A 21,149-nucleotide genomic window follows, 5' to 3' on the forward strand; every position below is an offset into this window, starting at 1 on the left:
TCCCGGGTTCGATTCCAGGTCAGGACGAGTTGCCTGGGTGAGGTTTTTTTCGGGGTTTTTCCCTCACTCCTATGAACCCCACTCATCTTCGCCACTTCCTTTCGTCCCCTATCACCCCATTTCTGGTTTTTCAGGTCACTCTACAGACGGCTCCCGGAACTACTGGCTCTCTTGACCGGCCTCTGTGGATGTAGCAAAACGCCGCTGGATGGCTTCTGCAACGAGCACCCGAGGCGGAGTTTCGCCTCGGACCGACAGGGGGGGCCTTGGGGGAAGTTGCCGAAGCAGGAATGGTATATGAATTTCTGTTGACTGTAGGGCCCGGTCGTTAGAGAGTCATGTGGTTGGGTTCGTGCGCGTAGGGGATCTATGGCACGCAACTCATTCCATATCGAGGGTTAGCGTACTAGATCTCAACAGGTCGCAGTGCTGGGCCATCCGTGCCCCCTCACTTAAATGCAATTCCATTCCACGTGCTACACTTCTGAGGTCATCTTGCTCTCTTATGAGGGCGTTTACCTTATTTTTGCGAAGTTCATCTTCCATACACCCCCACAAACAAAAATCGACTGAAGTAAGATCTGGAGACCCTGGTGACCACCGCGGCCGATCTATCATTCGAATAATGTGATATTTAGATGTGTCACCTGACGGCTAAAATGTACAGGACTCTGTCATGCTGGAAGAACATGCCCATCCCACAAACAGCTGTTTTCCTACACCCATTATAAACGGTGGTACCTTCAGACGATCTCAGAGGAGTGACGCGTACTGTTGCTTTGTATAATCTATAGTTCGAGTGTATATCATAAGCGCAATCTAAAGTTTTCTGATGTATCGAAAGAGCACATGTTAAATTCATTAAGAGTGCGCTCAACTTAAAAATGTTAATAGCACACCATTTAAATCCTTGATACACCTGGAGAAATTGTAGGTCTAATTGACATCCCGCAATAGATGGTTACATAATATCCAATCGAATCACTGATCAAATCATGCAACAACAATAGTTATGACATACACCAAATCATTTCTGAATTATGTAACAAGTTCGGCCCGAGAGTTATGGTACTCCATTTCGAGAAAACTGTTGTCAGTTTCATCTTCGCCAGAGCTGCTATAGAAAAATTGCTATCTCTATTTAATATAAAGAAAATGACTCCGATAGCACCTGGATGAAGCAACTTGTTTTACTTATTTTCTTGTAACACAATGAAATCGAAGACGAATTTATTGAACTAATGTCGGACGCCTCAAATAACCCCCTACTGATTACATTCTAAGCAACTATATAGAAAACGCCGTTGCATTTCCGCAGATATTATGGGCAGACACTACATCTATTGTACCTTGTACTACTAACAGCGCCCAAGGTTTCCACAGTCATTTTAAAACAAATTTCTATTCATCAAACCATCAATTTAGTTAGAGGCGCATTACAAAAAGTCCAGAGTGAAGCGTATCTAAAACTAAATAAAATATAGTAGCGAAAAAGAAATGTCCGTCAGTGGATAAAAGATAAATTAAAAAGTGTGATCCCAAAAATTAGCCATTTTTATAATTTATACATACACAAGTATATTATTTTTTAGACCTCTAACATATTTTAAGCTTCTTTTCTTCCAAAACAACGCCAAATCTTATCTAAAAGTTTGTGTTATTGTGCATGTAACTTGAAAACTCGTTCAGTCCGTAGACCGATAGATAAAAAAAAAAACTAGTCCAGTCCTTTCATAAAAATGGACTAAACGCGTTTTGGGATCACATTCTTCACTTCATAACATAATGTTTAACGCAATACAGGCAAAACAAAATGACATGTAGGGAGTTCTTTAATAAAGTATATTTTAAATCAATATCTGCAGCTATTAAATATATATATATATATATATATATATATATATATATATATATATATATAGACACACACACACACAACAGCACCTGTGATATAATATCGCAGCCACTCCTAAGGCTGATGAAGGGGGAAGTCAAAATGGTGTGCACTTCTGACATTTACGAATGCGCTTCAGATTGATTTCAATGTGACTTTTGGATTTAAATATACAGGATAGTACCGGGTATGTGCATTTATGATGATTAATGGCTATAGTACGTAGGTAGTCATTTGTCGTTCCTTCATATCATTTGTAAGGCTTATTATGCGTTAACATTCAAACAGCTGTATCTCCATACCCACTGAAAACTGGACACATGTCCATATCAACTTTTTACTCAGAGCAGTTCATCTACCACCTCCTAAAATATTTACTATTTTCTGAATCATTCTCTGTCTATATTTTGAACGCACTGTTCTGGTTTCATGACTAGGAAGTCCTGCTGCTTTTAATGCCTAATTTTATATTATAATGCACACAGGAGGGAGGTAGAAAAAGACCGAATTACTATTATTATTATTATTATTACTATTATTATTATTATTATTATTATTATTATTATTATTATTATTATTATTATTATTAGACTATCAATATTGTGATGGTAGTAATGCTGACGATGATATGGATACATTCAGTAATTATAAACATTATTTTCAAGGCACTGAATAACAAAGGTAGACGAAGAATGGAAATTGTTAATATGGAGATTACTCAAACATTTCATTTACTTACTTACTGGCTTTTAAGGAACCAGGAGGTTCATTGCCGCCCTCACATAAGCCCGCCATTGGTCCCTATCTTGAGCAAAATTAATCCATTCTCTGTCATCATATTCCACCTCCCTCAAATCCATTTTAATATTATCTTCCCATCTACGTCTCGGCCTCCCTAAAGGTCTTTTTCCCTCCGGCCTCCCAACTAACACTCTATATACATTTCTGGATTCGGCCATTCGTGCTACATGCCCTGCCCATCCTTAATGACAAAAATGTAAACAAGGTTTTGAAAAGAAGATTTTAAAAATTGTTTAGAGATAGATAGAGTTGTAAATAAAAGATCAAATTTTCAGGTATGAGAATTGATAAGAAATATTAAACATAAATAATAGGGTAGTGTAAATGAAAAAATATGATAATTAGTTATGAATATAAATGTAAAATATATTATTTATAATTATTTGTAACATAATTATGTAACCTATATTACTAGCATTTGAATGCACGTTTTGTCCATTTCTAAGTACACAACAATGTCCATTATTTTATTATGTTCTGGAATTTTGATTATATTTAAATATTAAAAAATGCTGATGTGACTGATGTAAACAAACGCTATATAAATCTGTATTTTATAATTATGTGTATTTTTCTAAATATTTACAAAATGTAAACTTGTATTTATACAATAGGCAAATAAACACATTGGTAAAAAAAATACATCTGTTGTTTTCTTAAATTAGTAAACATATTCTGGTCATCAGAGTTATACAGGTTCCGGCATTTAACGTTTCCCACTTTAAGTTGGTAATTATGCACGTACCATTTAAGTGAGGAGGCTTTGATCATTGTGATCAGGTATAGCATGGCCTTGCATTTAGTTAGCCATGGAAAGTTGACCTTTGCAGCAGCGAATATTCTGCTAGAACATTATTTATCAAGCAAGTCAATTGCGGCTGTACAGCGCGAGTTAGGCGGATATTTGGCGATAATCGACAACGTGGAATTGCACCGCCACGAAAAATAATCAGTCGGTGGGTGAGCCAGTGGCGTGAAATCGGATCTATTCAAAACAAACCTCGTGTTCGTACGAAAACAGAGCGGACACGTGTGAGAATGGCTTTGCAGAGGAGTCCATGTCGTTCAGTGACAAGACAATCCCGAATTCTGAATGTGTCGGATATAGCTTGGTTTTTCAGAACCGACGCATGCGAGATTCGAGGCCCGCCGCGCACAAATCAGGACTACACACGAGATAGTGAGTGATTTCTATAGCTGCGAAATGCGAGGTCTGCGCATCTCGCAGTTATAGAAACCACTCACTATAGGCTGGTTCACAATAAACCGGAAACGAGAATCGGAACAAAAACGGTAAAATTGTTAAAATGTGTACATTTAAATGTGAGCATTCACAATTAACGAAAAGCTTGCCGGAGCCCGGGATCGGGAACGGAGAGTTGGCCAAGTTTCAACTTTGGCGTTCACGTTTCCGATCACAGCCCACTAGATTCATTCTATTGCCATCTAAAAGCTATTTTGTAGACGTATATTTTGTAGAGTCCACACCTGTGGAGTAACGGTCAGCGCATCTGGCCGTGAAACCAGGTGGACCGGGTTCGAATCCCGGTCGGGACAAGTTACCTGGTTGAGGTTTTTTCCGGCGTTTTCCCTAACCCAATACGAGCAAATGCTGGGTAACTTTCGGTGCTGGACCCCGGATTCATTTCACCGGCATTATCACCTTCATTTCACTCAGACGCTAAATAACCTGAGATGTTGATACAGCGTCGTAAAATAACCCAATAAAATAAAAATATATTTTATAGCAAGAAGATCTGACATAACCTATGCATTATTTTGTTCTGTGCTGTGCATCATAGAGCAACTTTTATTTGATGAGATTCTAATATTGTGTTGAGGAAAATCCTAATGTTTACGATAAGCGGAGCGCCTCGTATAAAATGAAAAAAGAAGAAGAATACGTGGCTTTCAATAGCTGCATCTTTGAACACCGATCGTAAGTGAATCATATTTTATTACTGTATTGGTTGTATTACACACTACATATTAATGCTTCAATTCAATAACTACTGTTGTGTTCATTTCTGTTCTATTACAAATGTTTCTTCTCTAATTATTTTACGTTATGGTAGACTTAAAATAGGTTGTGATAATAAAGATGCATGAGCATATTTACAGTACCGTACCTAATGAAATGTTTCAGTTGAAATTTCGAAGTTGGTTAACCCGTGTTTATGTTGGCTGCCTTGTACTCATGAGAGAACGCCATGGGTCAATTATACACAAATAACATCAGAATGCGTAATATCGACTTTACATATCGTTATTCACATGCATTTCGATATGCATAGTCGTCTACGTTCTCGGTTTATTGTGAATCAAAATTTTTCATATTCACGTCCTCTGCTTCTCGTTTTCATTCTGGTTCTCGTTCCCGGTTTATTGTGAACCAGCCTTATCTCTCGTGTAGTCCGGATTTGTACGAAGCGAGCCTCGCATGTCGCATGCGTCGGTTCAGAAAAACCAACGCTTGAGGTTTCAACAGGATGGAGCCACAGCACATACGGCACATCTTTCAATGAACACACTGCGTGCTGCTTTCCCCGGGCGACTTCTCTGCAGGTTCGGTGTCAATGGCCCTTCGTATCCCCAGACCTCACTGCACTTGGCTTCTTTTTGTGGGGGTACCTAAAGGCTAATTGCTGAGGAAATAGCTGGTGTCACACCAGACACTTTGCAGAGAGAAATGACTAGTATACAAAGGAGATTACAACAATGTATTGACTCTAATGGTGGGCATGTTTTAATCTGTAAACCCAAGACAATAACGTGCTTAACAGTGTCCTTGATTTGTAATTTCTTTAAACAATAAATCAGTCCTTACTTACTTACTGGCTTTTAATGAACCCGGAGGTTCATTGCCGCCCTCACATAACCCCGCCATTGGTCCCTATCCTGAGCAAGATTAATCCACTCTCTACCATCATATCCCATCTCCCTCAAATCCATTTTAATATTATCTTCGCATCTACGTCTCGGCCTCCCCAAAGGTCTTTTTCCCCTCTGGACGCCCAACTAACACTCTATATGCGTTTCTGGATTCGCCCATACATGCTACATGCCCTGCCCATCTCAAACGTCTGGATTTAATGTTCCTAATTACAGTATGTCAGGTGAAGGATGCTATGCGTGCAGCTCTGCGTTGTGTAACTTACTCCATTCTCCTGTAACTTCATCCCTCTTAGCCCCAAATATTTTCCTAAGAATCTTATTCTCAAAAACCCTTAATCTCTGTTCCTCTCTCAAAGTGAGAGTCCAAGTTTCACAGCCATATAGAACAACCGGTAATATAACTGTTTTATAAATTCTAACTTTCAGATTTTTGACAGCAGACTAGATGACAAAAACTTCTCAACAGAATAATAATAGGCATTTCCCATATTTATTCTGCGTTTAATTTCCTCCCGAGTGTCATTTATATTTGTTAATGTTGCTCCAAGATATTTGAATTTTTCCACCTCTTCGAAGGATAAATCTCCAATTTTTATAGTTCCATTCCGTACAATATTCTCGTCACGAGACCTAATCATATACTTAGTCTTTTCGGGATTTACTTTCAACCCTATCCCTTTACTTGCTTCAAGTAGAATTTCCGCGTTTTCCCTAATCGTTTGTGGATTTTCTCCTAACATATTCACGTCATCCGCATAGACAAGAAGCTGATGTAACCCGTTCAATTCCAAATCCTCTGTGTTATCCTGAACTTTTCTAATGGCATACTCTAGAGCGAAGTTAAAAAGTAAAGGTGATAGTGCATCTCCCTGCTTTAGCCCGCAGTGAATTGGAAAAGCATCAGATAGAAACTGGCCTATACAGACTCTGCTGTAAGAATAAATCAGTGAGTCCTGGTATACTGAAATGGGAAACGTTAATTGCCAGATCCTGGATTATTGTGCGATTCGAAAAAGATAATCTTATTAGGAATCCTAAAGCTAGAGTGTGAACTATACAACAGAAGGAAAAAAACTATTTTAAGTAGGCCTTAAGTTAAGGTTGTAATAATCGCTTATCGGATTTGAAGCTAGCAGTATCTATATCTTTTAATGTTTATCAGAGATTAATTTATCTGCAGCTTTAATAAGAGATAATCGCTTCTATCCTACAAATAAACACTGCAGTATTACAAGTCTGTATTTAAATAAGAACTCTAATTCCGAACTTCATTCTTCTGTTACAATGCATACAGTATTAGTCAAACAAATTTCTTTAGTCAACATCAACTTCATAGATCAACACTACGAAAACCAACACGACTTTGTGGTCGGTCTAAACAAACTTCAAAAGGTCATGAAACCGTGGAGACATTAAATCGTTTACAAAAATTAAACTGCTGGTGCTAAGAGCAACTAGACCTAATTAATTCACTATTAACACTATTTTTAAACTTTTCACTTTCGGTGTTGTCAAGAAATTGACAATAGGGTCTTACTGTTAAAATTTTGGCACTCTGAAATTGTTGTAAAATTATAATTCAAATTATTTCTTTGTCATAGCGATTATCACTTTTATTACTACCATCGTCATCATTTAGCCCTATTCTCGTTCTCGACAAAAATAAATTTATTTGCTGGATATCGAAGATTAACTCCAGGCTACCTCTACTTTCCTCCGAAGCAAATTTATAGATTGCGATCTTCTTGTCTAACACTTTGTAAAGGAGCAAGTATTAGTACCTCTTCTAGTTCTGAACAAGAATTATTATTCAGTTTCCTCAGTAACACATCTATAGATTGCGATCTTCTTTTACAACACTTTCAAACGACAAATTATTACTACCATTATTATTATTATTACGATTATTATTATTAGTTGTAGTAGTAGTAGTAGTAGTAGTAGTAGTAGTAGTAGTAGTAGTAGTAGTAGTAATGTATTTTATTCTCAACAATAACAATTTGAGGGCTGAGTATGGAAGATTCAAACCAAATGTAACTGTCTCCTTGTTCTGGACAAGAATAATTCATTCATTGGATATCGCAGATTCAATGTACAGGCCTACATTGCGATCATCTTGTCCAACACAGACGCGACACGTCTTATTATTATTATTATTATTATTATTATTATTATTATTATTATTATTATTATTATTATTATTATTATTATTATTATTATTACTATTATTGCCTCTTATTAACAGAAATAATAATTTATTGGCTGGTATCGAATATTCACTATAGGTTACATCCAGATTTCTCAAAGATGGTTTCTAGATTGCAATCATTTTCGGAGAAATTATTACTATATTTTCATATGATAATTAAAGACACTGCATCAACTACGAGGTTATTCTGCGTTGGTGAAACTGGTGATAGCGAGGTGATATTAGGCAAGATGAATCCCAGATTATTAGATATTCGCCTTTCACATAGGAAAACTCCGAAAAAAACATCCCATATTACCTGACATTCGTCTTTTGCATAGAAAAATCCCCCCCCCCCAAAAAAAACAAATAGGTGACCAGCCATGATTCGAACTCATGTTTGACCGCAGCCTCGGATCAGGAGACCAGCTCCTTACCTGGTGGTCTTTTTATTATTATTATTATTATTATTATTATTATTATTATTATTATTATTATTATTATTATTATTATTATTATTATTATTATTGCCTCTTGTTAACAGAAATAATAATTTATTGGTTGGTATCGAATATTCACTATAGATCCGGATTTCTAAAAGATGATTTCTAGATTCTAATCATTTCCGGAGAAATTATTACTATATTTTCGCAGGTTAATTAAAGACACTGCATCAACTACGAGGTTATTCTGCGCTGGTGAAACTGATGATAGCGAGGTGATATTTGGCAAGATGAATCCCAGATTACCACATATTCGACTTTCACATAGGAAAACTCCGAAAAAAAATCCCATATTATCTGACATTCGTCTTTTGCATAGAAAACCCCCCCAAAGAAAAATACAAATAGATAACCAGCCAGGATTCGAACTCAAGTTCGACCGCAGCCTCGGATCAGGAGACCAGCTCCTTATCTGGTGGCGTTTTTGTTTTTATTATTATTATTATTATTATTATTATTATTATTATTATTATTATTATTACCGGAAGTTATTTATAGAAATCTGCTATAAATAAATAATGCTAGGAAGACAAGAAACCGCCAGTAGGCGAAAGAAAATCTACATTTAGCTGGACGAAAGATGTACGAATATTGAAACTCAAATTAACAAAACAGGGTATATGGAGATTCCTGTTAAGTTCAAGTTACGTACAGAAATTTTAATTATCACAGGTAACTGCGTGTCTAGCCTAAACCGTCCGACTACAATAAACCACCCGAGGAAAAAAGTTTTTTACTTAATTTCTAGTCTTCAATTATTAATATATAAAGCCGAAAATGATAATGATTACAGACAGCCTCAACCCTTTATCAACGCAGATAGATATGTCCCATGCAAAGTAGGTCGTGGTCGCCAACGATACTTTATATTTAAGGTCGGTCGCCAGTAGGACCCAAATTGTTTGTTCGCTAGTTTCACGGTCGCTATTAAGTTGCACCACCCCGTATAAACAATTGCCGATATTTAAAAACAAATTTAAACACTGAAAGTCGCGCATACTTTACACAAATGTGACATAACCATAATATGCAACAAAAGAGTAGCCATTCCGGATTAAAACAAATCTACTTAAAACGATTCAGATCAGACATGACATGAAACTGACTGTCACGACATTTTCACATTCACGCTTACCTAGCGCCGATTACTATCGTAAGCGGATCGTGATTTAATTATTCGTCATATTATGCATTACAGAGCAATAACGCTATTTCACACAGCAGATCTCTTATAATGATGTCTAAGTGCGAAAAAGAAAAATTAACTAAGTCAATATTAATTTAAGTGCTGATTTTTTTATGAATGCGGAAGTACCACAGTTTTATAGATAATACACACAAAGACCTAATTTTACACCACACTAACCTCTGCTTTGTTAGGCATCCTTTTTTTTAAAATGCACGTCGATCCTGTGAAATATCAGTTGTTTCCCCACGACGTCACAAGTGTCACCGAACTTTTAAAATCACTTTATTTAAAAAAAATAAAATACGTCACTTTTTGAAAGCCTGCTTCCAACACCAGCTTCCCGAAGCAACTGACAAAGACAAGAGCACTAACTAAGAAACGAGCTGACAAACCTACATGACCGGTTGGTCGGGAGCATGATGAACAAGCAAGCCGGCTCACTGCACCAACATGCGGTCTACAACTATACGCCACTCCTTCCTCGCCTTACTCTATCGCCCGCCTCTCTTCTCTCCGTGCGTCGCGTCGTAGCCCTGGGGTCGCATCGCGCCGCATCGGGTCGAGTCGGCCGACCGAGATAGATCAGCAGGTGCGGGGAGACTGACGAGCTGGCGCCCCTCTGTCGAACCTGCGCCCGCCCGCCATTTCACACTTGGAACAGGACGAAAAATTGCCAATATATCGTCTCCCGGAATAAAATGTTACGAGCACTGTTAAAAGGTTTTTCGCTGTGGCCCAATGATTTATTTATTTATTTATTTATTTATTTATTTATTCTGGTGTAGTTAAGACCATCAGGCCTTCTCTTCCACAACACCAGGAATAGAAATACAATAATAGAAATAAACAGAGAAAAAAATACACTATATACAAAATAAAGCTACACAAAAAAATAAAGATAGAGAGAGAGAGAGAGAGAGAGAGAGAAACACTATAAACAAAGTAAAGCCACACAATAGTAATATACGTTACAAGAGCGGTATGTTGACGTTTTCATGTTCGAGGAAAAGATTGAAAAAGCGAAACGTAGTTGAGCTTTTTTAATTTCCGAGAACATGAAAACAAACATACCGCTCGTGTATCGCACATTATTTTGTGCGAAGATCGTTTATTACATACCTGAAAGACGAATTTCTAATTAGTTGCAATGAAATCTCCATTTTGGTTTCTGTTTAATGACGGCAACTTCAGAACACCAAAATATATTTCTTCAACACTGTTGCTATAAAATGTTTTTTGTGTTTACTATACTCCAGCAGGCCGTGATATACGTCTGTCTTTCCCCCCCCCCCCCCCCCCAGTCTATAAATGCGAACTTAAAACAAACGATAAGGTTATGTAATGATTTATTTTTCATTTTAATATTTTAACAATATTATTTATATAACATATTGCAGTAATAACATCGGCATCTGGAATGTTGTTGATTTTTTCACGGCTTCCTTAATGTTACTTGTATCAGGAATGCAATAAGTTTCGTGGAGTAGTAGACTTTACTTAATTTGTGCAAATATTTAAAAACAATAATTAACATTGCAATTTAGGTGAAATTGCAGTGGTAAGTTTCCAATTTATAATTATTACTATGTTAAACGTCTCTAAAAATAATATGTTAAAAGCCTAAAGCAGTAAAATGAATGTCGCGCTTAAGCGGTAAGAAGAGGGAAATTGTTATGTGTGTTACGTTGGGAATACTGAATGTGGTATTTCACACTTACCACGTATTGGTTCTGTGCGGAAAACAAGCAAATACGCACGATCTCGCACAAAAATATACACAGGTTGCAGTCACACAAACTTTAAATGAGTGATTAAGTATCATAATTAATTGTAAAAGGTAAAGGTATCCCCATAACATGTCATGAAGGCACTTGGGGGGCATGGAGGTAGAGCCCCATGCTTTCTAAGAAACTTGGAATTTTAATCTAGATTAAAAAAGAAAAAGAAAAAAACACAAGTCAATACTTCTAGCAACACCTAAAAACATTAACTAAGATAAAATTTTCCAATTTAATTTTGAATTGTGATGAAGTCCGGCAGTCCCTGACGTCATTAGGTAACGAATTCCAGAGGCGAGGTATTTCTACAGTATAGGAAGATGAGTATAAAGACGTTCTATGATGAGGGATAAAAGGAAGTGCTTGATGTCGATTTCGAAGAGTTGTAAGAAATTGAAAGCGCGATAACAGATAATTCGGAGTAGAAGTATGCATGATTCTAAACAGAAGAGACAGTGAATGTATTGTTCTTCAGACGCACCCATGAAAGTAACTGGAGGGAAGGTGTTATATGGTCAAATTTACGAGTATTGCAGATGAATCGTATGCACATATTATGAACACGTTGTAGTCTCTCAGCTAAGAGTGAACTTACATTAGTTAGTAAGGAATCGCAATAATTAAAATGGGGCATTACAAGCGTCTGAATAAGATTCTTTTTTAGACTGAGTGGTAGAAATTCTTTCATATGGAACAAGAAGTGGAGTTGAGAAAATATTTTTTTTGCAAATGTGTGTTACTTGAGTGTTCCAATTTAGATCACTATCCATAAAAATGCCAAGATTTTTTTAACTGTTTCACTGTATTTAACAATAATCCCATTCAATATTATATGTGGTACAGTACTACTTTCAAGAGTCTAGATCATGTATACCCAGATAGCTCAGCCATACAGGCTTTGACGGTAACAATTTTTGTCAGGTTTACTATGTTGCCATCTAGTTGTTACATAAGGAGTCACGTCATAATTCCCATTTGAATTGCATTAGCGACTGTATTGCCATCTCGTGTTCGTTTACGGCGGACTGACTGGTGGCGATCCTGGCGGTTGTTCTCTTCAAAGTGCTGCCGATTTTAACATAGGGATGAGCTATCTGTTATATGATCTAGGGTGTAACTATAAAAAAGAGGCAGGCGCTGATTGCAGAACAAGCCTAGCACTAGTAAGCTGTATATTAACTTATTATTATTTTGCAAACTAACTCGACGTCCTCGGTGGAGCGAGAAAAGACAAAAAAATATATATTTATTTATTTATTAAAATATAATATAATGGCAATATTGCATGCTGAAAGTTATCACTAGAGCCCGGAAGTTAGGCAAAATCCCTTGTTTTAATTATGTAGATATACGAAAGAGTTTAATAAAGAAAAACATGTTTCCACACATTTCGGGACGATATGGTCAGTTTTTATTTTGTCTATTTTATCTTCCGTTGCCTATATTCAGGTTTACCTTTTTCCTTTTGATGGATATTTTCTGCTATTATGTATACTTACTTATTTACTTATGGCTTTTCGAGAACTCGGAGGTTCATTGCCGCCCTCACATAAGCCCGCCATCGGTCCCTATCCCGAGCAAGATTAATCCAGTCTCTACCATCATATCCCACCTCTCCCAAATCCATTTTAATATTATCCACTCGACTATGTTTCGGCATCTCCAAAGGTTTATTTCCCTCTGGCCATCCAACTAACATTCTATATAATTTGTGGATTCGCACATACGTGCTATATGCCTTGTCCTTCTCAAACGTCTGGATTTAACGTTTCTATTTGTCAGGTGAAGAAACCAATGCCTGCAGTTCTGCGTTCTGTAACTTTCTCCATTCTCCTATAACTTTATCCCTCTTAGCTCCAAATATTTTCCTAAGAACCTTATACTCAAACACTCTTAATCTCGGTTTCTCTCTCAATGTGAGAGTCCAAGTTTCACAACCATACATAACAACCGGTAATATAACTGTTTTATAAATTCTAACTTTAAACTTTTTTGGGAGCAAACTGGATGACAAAACTTCTCAACCGAATAATAACAGGCATTTCCCATATTTATTCTGCGTTTGATTTCCTCTTGAGTCTCATTTATATTTGTTACTGTTGCTTTAAGATATTTGAATTTTTCCACCTCTTCAAAGGATAAATTTCCAAATGGACGTGCCAGAGAATCATTCCCATTCCGAAGTTCATTTTGGGGTTCGTAACAAGTTGTTTTTTACGGTGATGGGTTGTTAGCCCTTCGCCCAACCCCCAAGCTGGAGGACCACCCCTTATCGGCTGTCCGCGACTGCTTATTCAATATATTCGCAGCTACCCTCCATATCTGGAGGCCGTATCCTCTATCCGCAACCTGAGGACGCGCCATGCCGTGGTGATAGGGACCCACAATACATGGAACATATTAAATAAATCAGTTTTACTTTACTTGTGGCTTTTAAGGAACCCGAAGTTTCATTCCCGCCCTCACGTAAGCCCGCCATCTGTCCCTACCCTGTGCAAGACTAATCAGTACAATGAAAAAATTATATGAATTTCGAATATATTACAAATTTAAATGGAAACAATTTTTATTTTATAAATGAAGCACCTGTTACAAAAATTAAACGACATTTTTGCATAATGGAAATATCTATCGACAATTTCACCCACATAAATACATTTAAATAATTTGTGACGGCATGCTTACAAACCATCCCTAAATTGATCAGTCGGTCGAGAGGGATGGTGGGATCAGTTAGTCTACTGCTATTGCAGCTCACACCCCAAGACAGTTGGTTGGTTTCTCTCGTCTGAGAGGTCCAGTGTCTACAGTTTCCAAGGAAACGTTGCGGAGAGTAAAAAAGAATAAATTATCTGACGGGTCGAATCGTATTGAAAGCAATTAGTAGGAATGGCACTTGCGCTCTTGTTACCGATATGAGTCAATCTACAAAATAGCATGTTTTAAGTGTGATTCCCTCTGACAGGCGGCTGATTATGACAGTTGAGAACTTGAAAAATTATCTTGTGGCATGTAACCAAGAAAAACAAGAGTAAGTACTGAAATTTGATACACTGGTTTATTAAACAGCAGATATTAAATTACTATTTTGATTATTTTACTGTATATTTTCGTAATTTTTAAATGCCTATTTTTATACTATACTATCATTTCCTGAGTTTTAAGTGCCTTTTTGCCTTCTATTTTAGCAAAGATAAATGCTGAGCTTTCAGGCTTCAGTTATTACATTCCCAACTATTTATATAACTGCCTAACTTACAACTTACTTACTTACAAATGGCTTTTAAGGAACCCGCAGGTTCATTGCCGCCCTCACATAGGGGAGAGTTAGATAGTATCGGACAGTGAGTTTCTTTCCTCTACCACCTGATGTTAGTACCTGAATAACATGGTTACGTTTCTGTGATGTCGCATAAAGAAACGTAACCATGTCATTCAGGTACTAACATCTGCTGGTAGATGAAAGAAACGCATTGTTCGATATTACCCGATGTCCGATACTACCCAACTCTCCCCCTAAGCCCGCCATCGGTTCCTATCCTGAGCAAGATTAATCCAGTTTCTATCATCATATCCCACCTCCCTCAAATCCATTTTAATATTATCCTCCGTCTCGGCCTCCCCAAAGGTCTTTTTCCCTCCGGTCTCCCAACTAACACTCTATATGCATTTCTGGATTCGTCCATACATGCTACATGCCCTGCCCATGTCAAACGTCTGGAATTAATGTTCCTAATTATGTCAGGTGAAGAATACAATGCGTGCAGTTCTGCGTTGTGTAACCCTCTCCATTCTCCTATAACGTCACCCCTCTTAGCCCCAAATATTTTCCTACGAACCTTATTCTCAAACACCCTTAATCTCTGTTCCTCTCTCAAAATGAAATTAAACGATGACATTTAGAAACTACCACCTCCTTATTATTTATTAAAATAAAATGTAATGTTAATAAAGTCTATCGATAAATTACCGTCCAGAGTCGTAGTTGCGTAGTATAAGGCAACATACCTTGCACTAGAGTTAAGAAATGAGCAATGGTTCGAATTTTCATACAAGAAAATTTTTTCTCATGAAATTTCAGCCCGTATATGGGATCCCATCCTGAATCGTTAATTGGGAAGAAACAATGACAAGCGAAATCCGATTTCGCAAGCTAGCTATAATACTAGAGGTTTCATCGTGTTAACCAAGCATTACCGCTGTACTATAGCTGGATGACCGTTGACATCTATTGAGGTACGTAGGTGTGAGGCCAGCAGTGCACTAGTAGGAGGTGGTAGATTCTCGCAATCACAATAAATGCGAAGAGAGCCCAAACACTGTCAAAAATAAGTAAATTTATATTTAAAAACATGTTAAGCATATTATTGCAGTTTTTAAATCCGCGCTAAAATGCGAAATTGAGTAAAAAAAAAAGCGACATGTATGTGTTTCTGCGAAATAAAAATTATGATTTAACGACGCTCGCAACTGCAAAGGTTATATCAGTGTCGCCGGTGTGCCGGAATTTTGTCCGGCAGGAGTTCTTTTACATGCCAGTAAATCTACTGACATAAGCCTGTCGCATTTAAATACACTTAAATGCATCGACCTGAGCCGGGATCAAACCCGCAACCTCGAGCAGAGAAAACCAGCGTTATACCAACTACTCTACAGAGGCCGACTCTGCGAATTAAGAGCAAAATTACATTATGTAAGAGATTTTGTCTTTCTCTTTACAAAAACAGGATCTCGCTAAAGGACTCGTCAAACAGAGATTCTTACATTGTTTCTAATAGTTTGGTGACCCCACCATCCTAGCTTTTGCAGTATAAATAGCAAAGGAATGTGACCTCGTCATGCCCAGTGTTCACTCAAAAATAAGTTGTATGTAATAGTGGGTGATTGTGATAGAGTAACAAGATGGGTCGGGATAAAATCACCATTAAGCAACGAGCAGATGATTATAAAAGTTAGAATTTTTAAGTTTTTATTTTATTGGGTTATTTTACGACGATGTATCAACATCTAGATTATTTAGCGTCTAAATGATATGAAGGTGATAATGCCGGTGAAATGAGTCCGGGGTCCAGCACCGAAAGTTACCCAGCATTTGCTCGTATTGGGTTGAGGGAAAACCCCGGAAAAAACCTCAAACAGGTAAAGCATTTTTAAGTTAGCGGTTTTAATATTTTGATGTGCAAATTGTGCAATAAGAGGTTGGCTTGAGAGAAAAAAATGTACCGGTAATCGAGATAAACATAACTGTCACAGTTGGGCTAAACAGATTAAAGGAAAGTCAGGTTTTAATTTGTTCCATACAGCTTTCAATGAATATCTTTGAATGAAAGAAAACGATCTGTTGTCTTGAATACCGATTTTAAATGCGAATCGGCTTCTCTGGGTTAGCAAGTCCATATCTCTCGGCATGTTACTTAATGTTCACATTTCACCGAAATTTTATATGTTCCTTTACTTATTTACTACTTTCAAGAAGTTTACCTGGAAAATTTATAAAATACTTGTGTCAACAAATTGATGACACTGAATTTATACCACCTAACTTTTCATTAAAAATGTTTCATCCCAAAACGCTACAAAATGCTAAATTCTAACATTAAAAGAGCTATAAAATGCTGAATTTGCTTTTTAAAGTGCTAAATGTTTAGTTTTTAAGTTGCTAAATCTATCATCTATAGTCATACGCCTCCATGGACTGTCTCGCAACAGATTTTTTATGAACTACTATGTCCTCAACTGCCCATAAATTCGTTGAAATACAAATTTAATAACAGTGAAGTCTGTTGATAATCTGCCATGTGCTTAACTGTACATAATTTTTTTAAAAATACAATACAATAATAATGAAGTCTGTTGAGAAACTACCACGTAGGTTAACTCAGGGACGGGGAATAGCCTCTCTCAGAGATATTATTATAATCAGATAAGAACAGTAGTGGCAAAAAAAAAAACCGGACTGACCCTTGTAGCTGATTTCAGAACCTTGTTCACTCCAGAGCACGATAGACTGGTAACTAAGACTTTTGTGGTTCGAATCCTTATTTTGTTCCTTATTCAAATTTATTCCCAATACTTTTCGATTGCGGCGATATTTTACTGCTTAATTAACTTATTATTCCCATAACATTAATTTTAGCAGCAATCGAAAAGTATTGGGAATAAATTTGAATAAGGAACAAAAAAAGTTTTCTTCTCAGGCAGGATTCGAATCACGAAAGTCTTAGTTACCAGTCTATCGTGCTCTGGAGTGAACAAGGCTCTGAAATCAGCTACAAAGGTCAGTCCGGTTTTTTTGTCACTACTGTACATATGGAGTATCAGTGCAGTAATTCTGCGTTTCCATATGGTAAAGAAACGGTAGAACGGAGGTTGGACGTTGTGACTACTGACACACATACTGTGTGATACGATACACGAGGGTAGGCCAACAAAGAGGAACACAGTACGTAGAACTTAAAAATGAGACGGATTCAATCCGGCATCGAAACTTGAATCCGGTGTGGCTTAGTGAATAAAGCGCCAGCACGTAAAGCTGGAGATCCAGGTTCGAGTCTCGGTGCCGGAGAGATTTTTTCTCCATTCTACCGAATCTTCATTCTCTCAGAGAGCTTAGCCTCTCCCCTTACCTTAGTTGCTATTATGCAGCCTGCTTTATTTACAATACGACTTCCCCACCCTTGGGTTAATTGTTCATGAAGTCATTAAAATAAAATTTTACGATAGGCCTAATTAATTTCAGAAACTAGCATGTCTTCAACTGTTCTTAACCCTTTCTGACCTCAATTTATGGGTGCACAAGGTCATAGACACCATGGAGAAACAAAAAAAAAAAGCAATCCTCTTCCTAATAACAGCTGACCAAGGAACTGGTGGGTGCTGCACTTTATCGATAAAGAACGAAACTAATTCTGGGGATACCAACTGACATCATCAGGCAAATCATATATGAATCACGGATTACAGAAATGTGATTCCAAATGGACTCATTCGAACGGAAATGGCTAAATCTATTAAATATGCTGACAATGTTACTGAAGAACAAATACGTCTCAATTCTACGTAAGTTTTTATTATAACTTGATTGCATTGTATCCTCAGACAATGGACCATAATGGCCCCAGTCATTCCAACCACGGTGAAAGATGCTAGATGAATGAAACGGAATATAAACAAAGGATTTGAGAGTCTTTACATTTATCTACGGTTAAAGGCACTCTTCTACATCAATCAGCCCATGTCTATGGCACTTATAGCACTTCCACATGTATTTACATTACTAGACATTTGAACCTAACCGATATGTATTAGTATTAGTAATTATTTATTTAACCTGGTAGAGATAAGGCCGTCAGGCCTTCTCTGCCCCTCTACCAGGGGATTACAACTATAATATGAACAATAAAATTACAATTAATATTAAATTTACAATTACAGTTACAATAAAAATTAAAGTACGACAAGATTACCTGATTAATGAAAGCTAGACATTTTATCATAGAAGTTAAGAACAAATAATATTTTTGTATTTACTGAATTACAAATTAAACCTACAATAACAAAATTCTATAGTGATGAAATTACCGGATATTGAAATATTTTGTGGTAGATTAAGAGAACTATTTACAAGAAACCATGTCTGAACGAGTCTCATTTACTGACCAAGTGCCTAGTAAGTTTGCGTTTGAATTCAGTTTTATTTCGACAGTCCCTGATGCTAGCAGGTAACGAATTCCAGAGTCTTGGCAGGGCTATTGTGAAAGAGGATGAGTATGAGGAGGTGCGATGGGATGGTATTGTTAGCATTGTTTCATGGCGAGGTGGAGCTACAAAAGTATCATGTAAAAATAAAGAGCTATATTGATAAAGCGGTAACAAATTGAAGCTGTAAATTTCTTACATGTTACTTTCATTATAAAGCTGTTGTTCGTAACGTATGTGACACCTATAACCAAAGTGAGACGCTAGCGGCTAGGGGAAGTTAATAAATGCATCACTGTTACTCATCTACACGCGTCTCTGCGCTATAATTAACAAAAGATCACAGGGATACGAATGAAAGTTGTATCAAGGTCTGTGACGGAAGATGGAAAAGGGTCCAGCTACTCTATCCCCTGACGATGACTCACATGTCTGATGAGAAACACTTTTGCCACGTGTGATTTCTACATACGTACACTATATTTTACAGAAAATTATCGTTACAAAGAATAAATTCGTAATACTGATGTTTACCGAAGATCTCATATCGTACCCAAGAAACAAACGACAAGATTCTCGGCAAAAGTTTGTCAATGTCCAGATATCGTTCTTCCACTAAATTAAACTCGAGGGAAATTGTGCTTCTGATGTAGATAAGGAAACAATGTGTTGTTATCATATGTCTAATTATTATATCAATGTGTTCAACCCAAGTAGCTCATCAGATATCATGCTCCCATTATATTGCATGCAAGAGATCCTCCTGTGCCGGTTCAGTAGGTGACTAGGACATACAGAACTTCAAAGGATGATGACAATGAAGACGATGACAGGATAAATGAAAGTAATTAATAAATATCTCCATTTGGCAACCTTGCTGTCACAGTGTCTTGAAGAGATCATGTGGACTATGATTTTATAGGGGAACAACTTAGTAAACTCCGTTGGTCTGCACATGCGTCAATCTTAAAGAGTGACACAATATACTATAGTCCGGGTCAGCTTACTTAATACCCTGAGGGTGAAACCTAACCATTTTTCCCCATTACTACATATACTAGAGGATTATGGTGATTTTCTAGTTTGAAGGTTGAATTTTGTTTTGCAACTTCGTTTCAAATTTAGGTACTGAGAAATACTACAACTGGTAATGATTTTATAACTGTTATGTTGGTAGCAGTGACACAAGTTGTCGGTAGTTTAAATTCTGAAAATTCAAATTGTTCTAGATTTCTGAGCCGATTACTGGAAGCTAGTGAAATTTATACATACTAATAATTAATTAATATCAGTATTAAAATTAATACATAATATTTATTGTATGTGTTGTGGTTACAATTCAAGATTATAGTCAGGTAGGCTAAGTGTAAATAAATATAACATATTTCGTGTGATACAAGTCCTTGGGTAATCGACAGAAATACCATTTCATATTTTAATTAATTTCTTTCGTCTTTACACTTTTATTACAATAATGGAATAAATATTCTTAAGCATACATTTATTTCAACATGGCATTCGTTTTCGGAATTGTACTAATCATTTCACATGATCAAACAAAATACATTTTAGGTTAGGTCTCATGAATCGTAAACTGTTTAATTAAAGCAATGAATGAATTTCGTGTTGTGAGACAAAATCCATTTTAATATTAGATCATACAGTAATCTACTAACTATTAGGCCTAACACAATGTGCGAGAGGTGCAGAAGAAAAATATGCTCCTTCACAAATTATTGAACCATTTAGAAAACACCTCCCCAACATAAAGATGAGATGTGGTAAATAAGCAAGACATCGTTATTGTTAATACTATATTATTATTATTATTATTATTATTATTATTATTATTATTATTATTATACATGGCATTGTGATTTTACCCTCTTTTGGTGATATCAAGCACTAGTTGGCAACACTGAAATACGGCTAAATTAGGCTTTTTAGGAACTACTCTTACATGATTCTCACTATATTCGCCTCCTCCTTCCTAATTGTCAGCCAATTACGGAAGAAGGCGTTACTTAGTAGACTTTGAATGAAGCAGAATATTTTCGCATTTTATTTGCTTCATAATAACTCAAAAACTAGTCAGATTCTAGCAAGGAAAAAAGCATATTGAAAAGTATTGTTTGTAGATTTTTAAGATGTCCGAGTCACCGCAATATAACAAATGTAAGACTTCTTAATTGAGATTTTTTTT

At 36.6% G+C, this 21,149-nt stretch overlaps 1 protein-coding gene across 3 annotated transcripts in view; it reads right to left on the reverse strand.

Annotated features, from left to right (window-relative positions):
* Pka-R1 (protein kinase, cAMP-dependent, regulatory subunit type 1) overlaps window positions 1-21,149 on the reverse strand; it is a 378,940-nt gene that overhangs the window by 282,183 nt on the left and 75,608 nt on the right. The window contains exon 1 of one of the 3 annotated variants that reach the window (XM_069845116.1): window positions 9,648-9,979. The exons of the other annotated variants lie outside the window; for them this stretch is intronic. Coding sequence (XP_069701217.1) covers window positions 9,648-9,665 — 18 coding nt within the window. The 5' untranslated portion in view covers window positions 9,666-9,979. Of the gene's footprint in view, window positions 1-9,647; window positions 9,980-21,149 lie in introns of those variants that run through there. 3 annotated transcript variants of the gene reach the window in all.

Source organism: Periplaneta americana, chromosome 14, assembly GCF_040183065.1.
Source record: "Periplaneta americana isolate PAMFEO1 chromosome 14, P.americana_PAMFEO1_priV1, whole genome shotgun sequence".
NCBI lineage: Eukaryota > Metazoa > Arthropoda > Insecta > Blattodea > Blattidae > Periplaneta > Periplaneta americana.